The sequence below is a fragment of the Perna viridis genome, chromosome 2, assembly GCF_037379345.1.
Source record: "Perna viridis isolate PV_CMFRI_1.1 ecotype Kerala chromosome 2, ASM3737934v1, whole genome shotgun sequence".
Taxonomy (NCBI): Eukaryota; Metazoa; Mollusca; class Bivalvia; order Mytilida; family Mytilidae; genus Perna; species Perna viridis.
The window spans coordinates 62729921-62740505 of NC_142446.1; the positions used below are offsets into that span (position 1 = coordinate 62729921).

The following is a 10585-nucleotide window of genomic DNA, read 5'->3' on the forward strand; positions in this document are numbered from 1 at the left end:
TATACTGCAAAGCTCTCAATGACTCTATATCAGTAATTTGACAGCTAAATTTACCATAATATTCAAATTGTGACTTCCTTTCAGCAAGATCTTGTCAACTTGTGGATTCATTCCTTACCGAGTTATTCCGACTGCTTTAATATAAAATTAGTAAGAGCTGCATATTTGCCATACATGTACCGTCGGTATGTGACGGAGGACCAGAAACGTGTTTGATTTTAAAGATGCGCCAACGTATCGCAATCGGAACTCCTCTAGTTACACGAAAGAATTTTTTAGTGTAGCGGAAATGGCCGAGTAGCTCCGATTAAACAACGGAGCTTAGTGTTTAAATAATTAATGTAAGGCCAAATCGTGTGCCTGAATTTCATGCAATATTCGCCAAAAACAACAACAAAGAGTAAACGGTATACCTTCTCGATCCGAACTCCTGAAGTAAGAATATGCTTGAACACTAAAAAATTTGAGATAAAAAAAAGACCAAGATCATGTAGAGAATACGTCATATAAAGTAATCTTCAAAATTCCACTAAAAGTATAATTACTGCATCTATGTCAGTGTAGAAATAACAACGTACCTAATACATTCAGTATGTACATGTACATAAATTGAAAATGTAACATGATGTATCATTCCATTTCTCCAATGCAACTGAAATTGAACAAGTCGCTTTTTTCTTTGTTCAGTGACTACGAAACTACGGCATTTTAACGATAAATTATAAGTTACACGTTTTGTTGATCCATAAAAAACAGACTCTGCCTTCCACGTCGTTCAATTTCAAGACAATTAAGAATGTTTAATTGCATAAGCAGTTCGGCAGGTTGTTTTTTTTTTTCGTTGTTTAAAAAAAAACCTTTTGCTTTATGTTTTAGAAGATATCAATTATGTATTACAATTATACTATTATATAATACATGTAAATAGTAACGATATCGTAGCACGTGCTTATAAGTTAATTTAATATTAAAATAAGGACAAAATCGTTATGTGATGATAAATAAATGTGCATGAACGATACCCGTAATGTATACGTAAATCTTTGCTTTAATCTCAAGCCAGAACCATACAAAATACCTCGATTGTCTAGCTGTTAGTCCCTCATTTCCAGTGGTGGATCCAGGGAGAGGCTTCAGGGATATGAGCATCCATTTTAGTTGGGTGCTCTGTTAATTTCGCACAGCTTTTTGGCAAAAATTAGCAAATAATAACCGTGAATCCTCTACTTTTTAGAAATCCACTGGACCCTCTTTTCTGAAAATGTCTACTCCCTCCCCTAGACTCCAGTGCCGTATATGGGGCGTAAGGACTACTTCAGACGTTAAATGGCGACAATACCCTGCTTCTCTATCAGGATAAAAGTCGAATGAAAATTAATATTTCTGACATGAATTACATACCTTCCTATGATTAACCAAAGTGTCAACTCATAAATTACATGTCGGATTTGATCACGTTCATATCAGAAAGTATGTGTATGTGACCCGTGCAGATTATAAGATCGTTTGTATTACTAGTAATGTAAAACATTTTAGCATATATACATCTCATCATCGTGTTGAAATTACAGTGAAACCTATCAAAATGAACACTGAATAATCCAACAACTTGTCTATACACTTTCTGAAGTAAGTTTATATCAGTTTATAGAGAAAGTGAAACCTGTCTAAACCAAACACTTCATTAGCCGAAAACCTGTCTACACCAGACCTTTGAAGTCCTATTGTGCCGGTTTAAATGTATTTTGAACCTGAATACACCGAACACCTGTCCAAATCGACCGCATTGTACAGTCCAAAAGAGGTTCGTTTTAGAGAGGTTTTACTGTACTTTGAACCTGGGTGAACCGAACACTAGTCTAAACCAAACCAATTTCAAAGTCCAAAAGGATGCGGTTTATACACGTTACACTATACCTTCGCCTTTGGTATCCTCGATGAACGGCTTTCGTGAAAATAAGGTTTAAACCTTAGTCTCAAATGCCACGAAATTTGTTTTAGATGTCAATCACGAATACTCAATACAAACTGTATAGTTCAAATCATCCCAAAATTATGGTTTGTTTGGACTGGTGTTCCATTAATATATATGTTCGGCAAGATACATATAAGCTGTATTCCAAAAATGTTACTGTATATACAGTGTATATGTACATGTTTTTTTTTCATTATTCTTTTAAAATAATTTATGGTTCGGTTCTGAGCAGTTAAACAAAATATAAAAAGGCTGTTTACCTTGTATGAGATCTGTGTAATTCTAAGAGCCCATTCGATAAAATGAAACATTAAATACCGACTCAAATTATCATGGAAGTTGAAAAAGAAGGCGTGCGGTCTTAATGAGGTATTTCCATGTTTGTATTATAAAAGAAAATTACAAATAAATTAACACGACAGTAGTTCCGTGATCAGAAGATCAAGGCACAAAGCATATTTTATAGATAGAACTAATCTAATAAGGTATTAGAATCTCCAGGTGTTCCAACAAAACAAACATCATTTATTCACAAAACTTTGAGAAAAACATTGTTCCTCGCCTCTTTTTGTGCATTATGCTTTGCATGCCAACTGTCAGTACAATTTTCATGGTAGAATTTACATTTAAAAAATCTTAAAGTAAGTAAAACAGAAACTCAAAGTACGATCCACAATAGTAAAGAGTATAATAATACCGATTTAAAGTGCCGAGGAACAATCCTCGGACAAAACAACTTAGAAAAACTAAAAGGACAACGCAAGAAAAACAAACAGAACACCACAAAGAAACCAAAAAAAAGTACACACAGGAAACATCAAGAACCACATCTCTAGAAAAGCAGTTCTTGAGTGAAAATGCAAGTATACCATAACAGAGAGGAACAGTCTAGCATATTCAAATCAAAATGTACCTAATGAAACCCTTGATAGGGGGTAGTAGGTCTTATATTTACCGATCGAAGTCTTAAGCAACCTTATATAAATGTTCTATCAGTTTTCTAACACTAATACTAATACAGGAGAGTAATAAATCTGCAATCCACAACAATACGTAATATTTTTTCACAATAGTACATACTTGAAGCACACCGAAAGCGACAGAAACATTGTCTCTTGTATAACCTTTGTTTTGTTCATTAAAAGCAATTCAAATTAAGTCTGCTTACACAATCAGTTGTAATCAAATAGAAAGAATCAATTAAGAACTAGTCTCTTTTCGATACGTAATCGGATTGCTTAAGGTTCTATCAGACATTTTCTGATATAAAATTAAGCATATCATACAAAATTGTATTTTCTAAATTCATCTTAGATTTGTTGACGGAAATAAGGAGTAAAAATTATTTATATGCAGCATATTAAGTTGCGAGTAATATCGATTAAGGTTGGGGGAAATTGTACTTTTTAACTTTTTTTTTTACCTATGATCTAAGTCAAACGCGTTGTGTTTGTATATAGTTAACAGCTATATTGAATGAATAACTCGATACAAACACACGGAAGAATCGAAAATTGAATTTACAACAGAACTATTAACTTTTTTTATAAATTTTCCAGTCTGAAAGGTTAAACTGAATACTTGGTTTATACAGGTTTCACGTATACTGGAACCTGTTTAAATCGCAAGATAATAAGCTAAAATGTATGTAACCATAATCAGAAGCCTCTTTTACAGAAACCTAAAAATCTACATCTGTGAATACCAAACACTGCCTAGACAAACTAAATTCAGCCAATGCTGTGTTTGGTATCGACAGGTTTTATCGCACATATAAGCAGACAGCATGTGCTCAGTGAAACAACTTGCTTTGTTGTTACAAGGTTGGTTTAAGAAGGTCCAGGTTCACTGTACGGGGGCAATAGGGTAACCGCTGAAATCGTCCGATCAATTTTCAATTCTTTTGTTGGAGATATCGCCTCCTACACTCATTGTTCTCATATCCACCTATCTCATGGGTTTATAGGGTTTAAAGCAAATAGAAAGAGAGCTCATAGGCTCATTACACCATTGTGTAGGGACATTTAAACCGGATATATGAATTGGAAATGTTCCAGGTTAAGGTTACAATCGCAACCGATGTTACAACGCATTGAACAAATTTGTAAAATGTTTAAATTAATAATCTCGTTCTATTAGAACAACTGTTTGCATTGCGTACATGAATTGGTACGGTCTCGTGTACAAATTAGTCACGTAGACCCAGATCTATAAATGAATAATTAAAGAATGCATTAACTTGCCATTTCTTTGTGAAATTTAATTCCATCCTAAAACCAGGTAAAAGTCAAGTTTATAAATCGTTAACCAAAAACTCGTAAATGTATACTTGTATAATGAAATAAAAATATCAACAAGGTATGTCCACCACTAATACACAAATAGTTAACACAAAATACGATAGTCGACAGAAATATATGTTAACAACATCATTTTAAAACACACGTACATCGTGTGTACGAAATAAAAACAACACACATTCGCCAAACTTACCTTCCGAGATAACGTGTTAATATTAAAATAAACAAGATCGATTCGCCACACTATTTTGTTGTTCTTACAGTAAGATACAGCTATATGACGTCATTTGGAGGGCAGTGCACTGTAAGACTATCGCAAACCAAACGAGACTTCATTTTAAAAACTGTGAAAACAAAGCAGACGTATTCTGCCTCTGATTTATTTTCAGATTATCGTTTTCCGATATACGTATATATCAAGTATATGCGTGATTATACATTCTCATCGACTTGCAGAAAATTTGAAGCTATCACCGAGTAGATTTGTCTATTGTCTAGTCAATAGTTAACGGTGCCACGGAAGCTTAACAATTACAATAATGGAAAGTATTTTTGCTAAGTAAATTTAATGGGCCTGATAGCTGCTTTCACAGTAATGCACATCTTGTGACATAAGTAATTTAACCATCTAAATGATTGATAAAATAGGACATAACCTTTATTTCTTACATGATAACATGATAACATGGTGGTTTTTGTGGTTTTGTTCGTTTCTGTGCTTTTAATGTTTTTTTTTTGCGTTTTGTCTAGTTTTATATGCGCATCTCATTTTGCTTTTTTACTTGACATAAATCTGGTCTTTTAAAATGAAATATAGTATAAAAAGGACAAACCAATTAGACTTAATCGAAACAAAAAGATGAAAATGTCGAAGATTCGAAATGAAAATGTCAATGTTACCAAACGACCCGCGTCCCAATGTCTTCAAAATTAATATACAAAATGTTTTGTAAGAGCTGAGATTGGAATTCAATTTTGATAAAGTACTCTTCAATTATGATGAAAAATACCAATACATATATAAAGACATCAACAAACCATTTTTTGTGTGTAAAACAATGATATAATATAATATGTAGTTTACAGTTCGCCCACTTTCGATCCAAAGTAAACCATTGTTGATGTATCGATACATCATTTATTTACTACATAAAAGTAGGCAAAGTGTTTGAGGATAGCATAGACAAATCAATTTCGAACCTAATACTAGCGAAGCCCGCATGCATTAAAAAGAGCAAAAGTGCTAGTAGACTCCCAAGGCCGAAAACCAGTCAGAAAAAAAGTCGAGCAGATCAACGAATTTGCATGTATGAGGCAAACTACCGTGTATTGTAACAGAGTTACTAGTTTCGTTTTTAATTTTTATATATTTTCACATCCGCAATTCCCAGACGAACCCATCAAAACCGATGACCGATTTGTATTAATTAATCCCGGTATTTCCGGGAGCAGTTGTACTTATACGCCATACGATAATAAAAAAATATCTACACGTATTGTTGGGGCACTTTTTCCTTAATATATGTATATAATTAGTCATAATATTTAATTTCAGTGCATAGTTACGTTCGATTACTTAGGTTGAATTTCGAAACTATATACTTCACGAAAATTAAAATTAATATAAATCGACAGATGGGACCCGGAGCTGCACACTTACAGGCAAGACTACATCCCATGATTTGCACGAGAAACACGTAAACAGTATTTGTCATTGTGAACAATCTCATTCATTATCGGGGTCACACATTTAGAACCTTTTTATCTTTACGAAGAAATTTTATTTAATCCCGTATGATTTTTATCTACGACAAACGATTTCGTGTTCTTGCATAAGTTGGCATCGAGGTTTGAACACTTAGCAAGTCAATTATATAAAAATCTCAGACACAAAAGTTTAAGAGAGATTTGCTAAAGTCGTAAAGGAGATATTTACCAAGACTTGAATTGCATGAATATAAATTACATTTACGTAAGTATCTTCCGTGACCCACAAACTAAATTCTATAAACAGCCAAGCCATCGATCTTAGTAAAGGCCCCTCGGTAATTATTTCCTGTGTGGCATTCTATCGCACCTTTATTTGACGTCAGCGACGAGTTAAGATCTACTTATCGTATTGTATTTTTAATAGTTTGTTTATGTAAATGCATTTATACAAAATCATATTCCTTCGAAGGGGTTTTTAAAGTAAAAGCAATGTTTCAATATAATGTATAAAGTATACAGGTAAACGAGGAAACCCAATGTATGTCAAGTACGTATTGATATATATTGACTTCATTATTCTGTAAAACATCAAAGGCTTATTTAAATTGCTCACCGACGTAGATTGTTCAAAAAGCAAATTACACGCAGCAGTGGATAGTTTACTTGATTTCATAAATAAGATGAAAATAAATATGCACAATGCACACAGTTACAATGAAACCTTGTCTAAGTTAACTGAAACTGTTATTTTGTGTTGGCTTCTGTTATCATGATATTTACGCAGAGTTTTACATTTTTTGGGTTCTTAGTTTACATCGGGTCTGGTTAAAGTAGGTACGTGTATATATATATATATATATATATATATAAAACTGTGCAATGTATGAAAGAAAATGAAAATAAATGAACGGATCACTCATTGTATCAAGTAAAAATTGAATTATTGGAATCGGCGTGTAATCAGATTTTGTTCATCAGTAATCTACCCAACTACACTGTATCATACACGGAAACCCTATTACTTGTCACTAAACACGTGTTAAGGTTCCCAGACCTATCGACTCTTTCACATTGTTCGCACGGCCAACATTCCAATTTAACAATTTAGTAGAAGTTTTATCGTAAAGTAAATGAACATCAATATTTAAAAACCAAAGACTGAAGTCTTCAAAGTCGCTAATCGTCAAATATTCTATGCCACTGATTTTTGCTTGCTTTCAACATCTAGGCGAACTAAATGCTTTACCTAACAATTGGTGATTTTCTCATTTTCACTATAAAGACTGGCGTAGATATATGTATGGACTTGGTTCAGAATTCAAAAAAATCAAAAATTTTAGTGAGCTGAAACTTGAAGCTTTCAGGTCGATCGACAGTATACATTACTAGAACTGGCACCGATCTGCAGCTTAAGCTGGTGTAGTATTATATAATTATGCAAATCATAAATATACTACTGCAAGAAGTCGCTAACAACACAAGCGACTTAAAATTTAAAAAAAAAACAATCAATGGGTTAGTGAGCATCACATCCGGCTCATGCTTCGTACGTCGCTTAAATGATTTATGAACTATTGTAAACGGATTTTGAGTGGGAATGGGTTAAAGTTTGTTTTACACTTAATATATTGGTCGAGGTTTTTTAAGCTTGGTGATAATTACGTAATATTGTAAATAATGCATGCACACTTTATGCTTTTGTTGTGTCTCTTACAATATAACTAACGCAATAAAAAAAAACAGTGAAAAAATCAATTATAGACATGCACTAGAAAAATTAAAACTAACAGAGGCATATCGTACACGATATATTTTTACACAATAGACACCCTTGAGTCGTTATTTTCAGAGATTATGAAGTATAGACACTCAATGTAAAATCTACAGGAACTCATGCGGAGTCGGAAAATTCACAATAAAGAATTTCAGACAATCGGATTGGAAACTGAACAAAATGCTCTCGACTCTGTAAGTTGCAAATTAAACAAAATACTATCGACTTAAATTGGAAGTTTTATAGATAAGGAATTATAGAAACATTGAATCGGAGAGTTTACATAATACTTCAAGCATCACCGTTTTTGAAGTTCATGAAATTTTCGTAAGCTTTTATGTTAATTTAATGCTAAATAAGGTTTTAAGAACACATTCAGAAAAAAATTAAATATGATATGTGTGTCCCAAAGAAAGTGTGGCACAAAAAAAAAACGGACGTATAAAACCTTTCAACGCTCATGATTAACTTTGAATTGAAAAATGCATGCATATGTATGCATTGTATTAAGTCAGTCTCACGTGTAATTCGGGATTTTTACGAAATCTTCGAGGTCTGAAAAATTCCCAACAATGTTAGAACTGTCAAATTTGCGATGCAAATTTTTGGTCATTCTCTCAGCGGGACTCGAACTCGTACCGCTGTGACATCTATGGCAACACCGCCTGCACTAAGTCCAGCGCCCTAGACCACTCGGCCAGCTAGGCTATATATAAGTTGTGTATATATAGTATACACCTGATAGATGCGTTAACCCAAGACGCAGTGTTAACGCATCTAGTTCTTTGAAGGGTATACAAATACAACACAACAATGCCATTTACAAAAAAAGTAAAAAAGTTTGGAGAACTTTGACCGCATGGGTCATAAAAGTTCAAAAAGAGAAAATCATGGCCGATAAAATTTCAATATTGTATTTTTTTTTAAGAATAAATCCATCCCCGGCTACATCATAAATACTTGTATGACAGTTGTAAAGGTAGAATTTTTATCAACCAGTGAGTCGATTCCTTCATGGCTTCACCACTTGTCATGTAGGAATATCTTCATACATTCAATAATAGAATCAGACACACAACACATATGTATATATATATATTACCATATCTTGACATTAATCTTTGGATTTTTTCCCATTTCAAAGCGAAATATGACTATCAAATTCACATAAATAAAACATTTATTACTTAACGTTTTCGTGCCCCAATTCTCAATTCCGGCAAGTTGAGAATACTAATTAACTGACATGATCCGACTGACCGTGGATTACTCTTATCTCCACTAATAAATAACAAATAGGGGCAATAACCTTCTTGCGCTCGTGGCCATCGACCTAATTCTGACAAAAATGATTTTTCTAGGTTTTGATATTGATCATGTCGGCAAGTGCTTTTGTTTTGTCTTATTATAATAAATTGGGTTTTCACAGATAATGAGAATAGACACTTACTTTGAAATCGTATTAATGAATTCGATTTGATTTTTCTTTTCGTAACATCGTTGCATAGAATCGTACCATTAAAACAAATAGCCTAACCGTCAAGTCATTGGGACGTGGATCGAGAATCTATCTACCTTAAGTGACACAGGGAAATATAAAGGGCGTTTCGCATGCAATTTTCAAAGACATAGATTTGAAGGCCACCGCGACCCTTTGAACGAAGTGATGATTAAATTTTGGCATGTGTATTTTGGCCTTTTTTAAACAATAATCATTGAGATGCTGTTAATGTCTTAATTAATATATGTCATTGGACTCCACTGAACATCATTCTTATTTCAATAAGAACACCTACTCTGCTATATTTTGACCCTTGCAGTAGACAAATATTTTTTTCGGGTGTGTGTACATAATTGTACAACTTTCACCCCACGCAACCAAATACCGAATCACAATGATCGTCTGTCACGTACTTACGTTTACCCAGCAGACGATGATAGCATAATTTTCTAATCATGGTGTAAAGAGGCCAAAATGACACATGCCTAACAATCAGTTTAGAATGAAAACATTCTGAATAAATATGTGTAATAATAATTACACGTATTTAGTCAACGCGTGTGTGCCTTATTCTAGACACGTGTCGACAGATCGTAACAAACACACAATACACAACTACATACGATAAACAAATTACAAAATGTACACACGTAAAAATAATTATCTTACCGTAGTTAGTAAGTTAATGTGTACATCCCATCATCTGATTGAGCTGACACATGTGTGAAATTAATCCAGAACCGAATACACAAAAACAGTCGACATTTTGTTCCGCTTATAAACATAACATAAGTACCCCCTGGTTAACGGTTCCGCTTCACGATGCACTCAAAACTATTTTATATTTCCGGATAAGATTGCGATCCCGCCTGTTTGAGAGTAACATTCCACGATAAATAATCCAATGACATAATTACTTGAGATATATAGGTTAGAAAAAGAAAAAAGGAAAAATCGATGAGTGTTTATTCCGTTCTAAGCTTTCTCCTTATGTTGCTACAGACCAGAATGAAATAGTGCGATAATAACGTCACGATCAACTGTTTGATTGAAATATTCCTGCGGGGTTAATATTCACATTAATCATGATTATCTTAGTAATTGTGTTATGTAATAAACTGCACGTAATAATAGTACATTATTTAACCACATGGCCACAGGTAAGTGACACCATTTGACCTTAAAATCCCGCCGGTTAAACACGTGTCGTGATCTTTCGCTCACAATTAAGTGACCACATAAGTACATTTATTTTAAATTTTTTTTTCTGAGTACATGTAATATGTACATATGTTTTGTTAATTTAACCTCTTGAGAGCTAAACA

At 33.5% G+C, this 10585-nt stretch overlaps 1 protein-coding gene across 4 annotated transcripts in view; it reads right to left on the minus strand.

Moving 5' to 3' along the window:
• LOC148626396 (uncharacterized) overlaps window positions 1-10321 on the minus strand; it is a 38134-nt gene extending 27813 nt beyond the window's left edge. Inside the window, exon 1 of one of the 4 annotated variants that reach the window (XM_088570355.1) lies at window positions 9930-10321. Coding sequence is in view for 1 of the 4 variants with exons in the window: in XM_088570359.1 (XP_088426485.1) it covers window positions 4219-4221 (3 nt within the window). In the remaining 3 variants the exon portion in view is untranslated. Of the gene's footprint in view, window positions 1-2235; window positions 2253-4218; window positions 4442-4468; window positions 4586-9929 lie in introns of those variants that run through there. The other 3 variants (XM_088570356.1, XM_088570359.1, XM_088570354.1) reach the window with 3 other exon arrangements.
• Window positions 10322-10585: the final 264 nt, after the last annotated feature.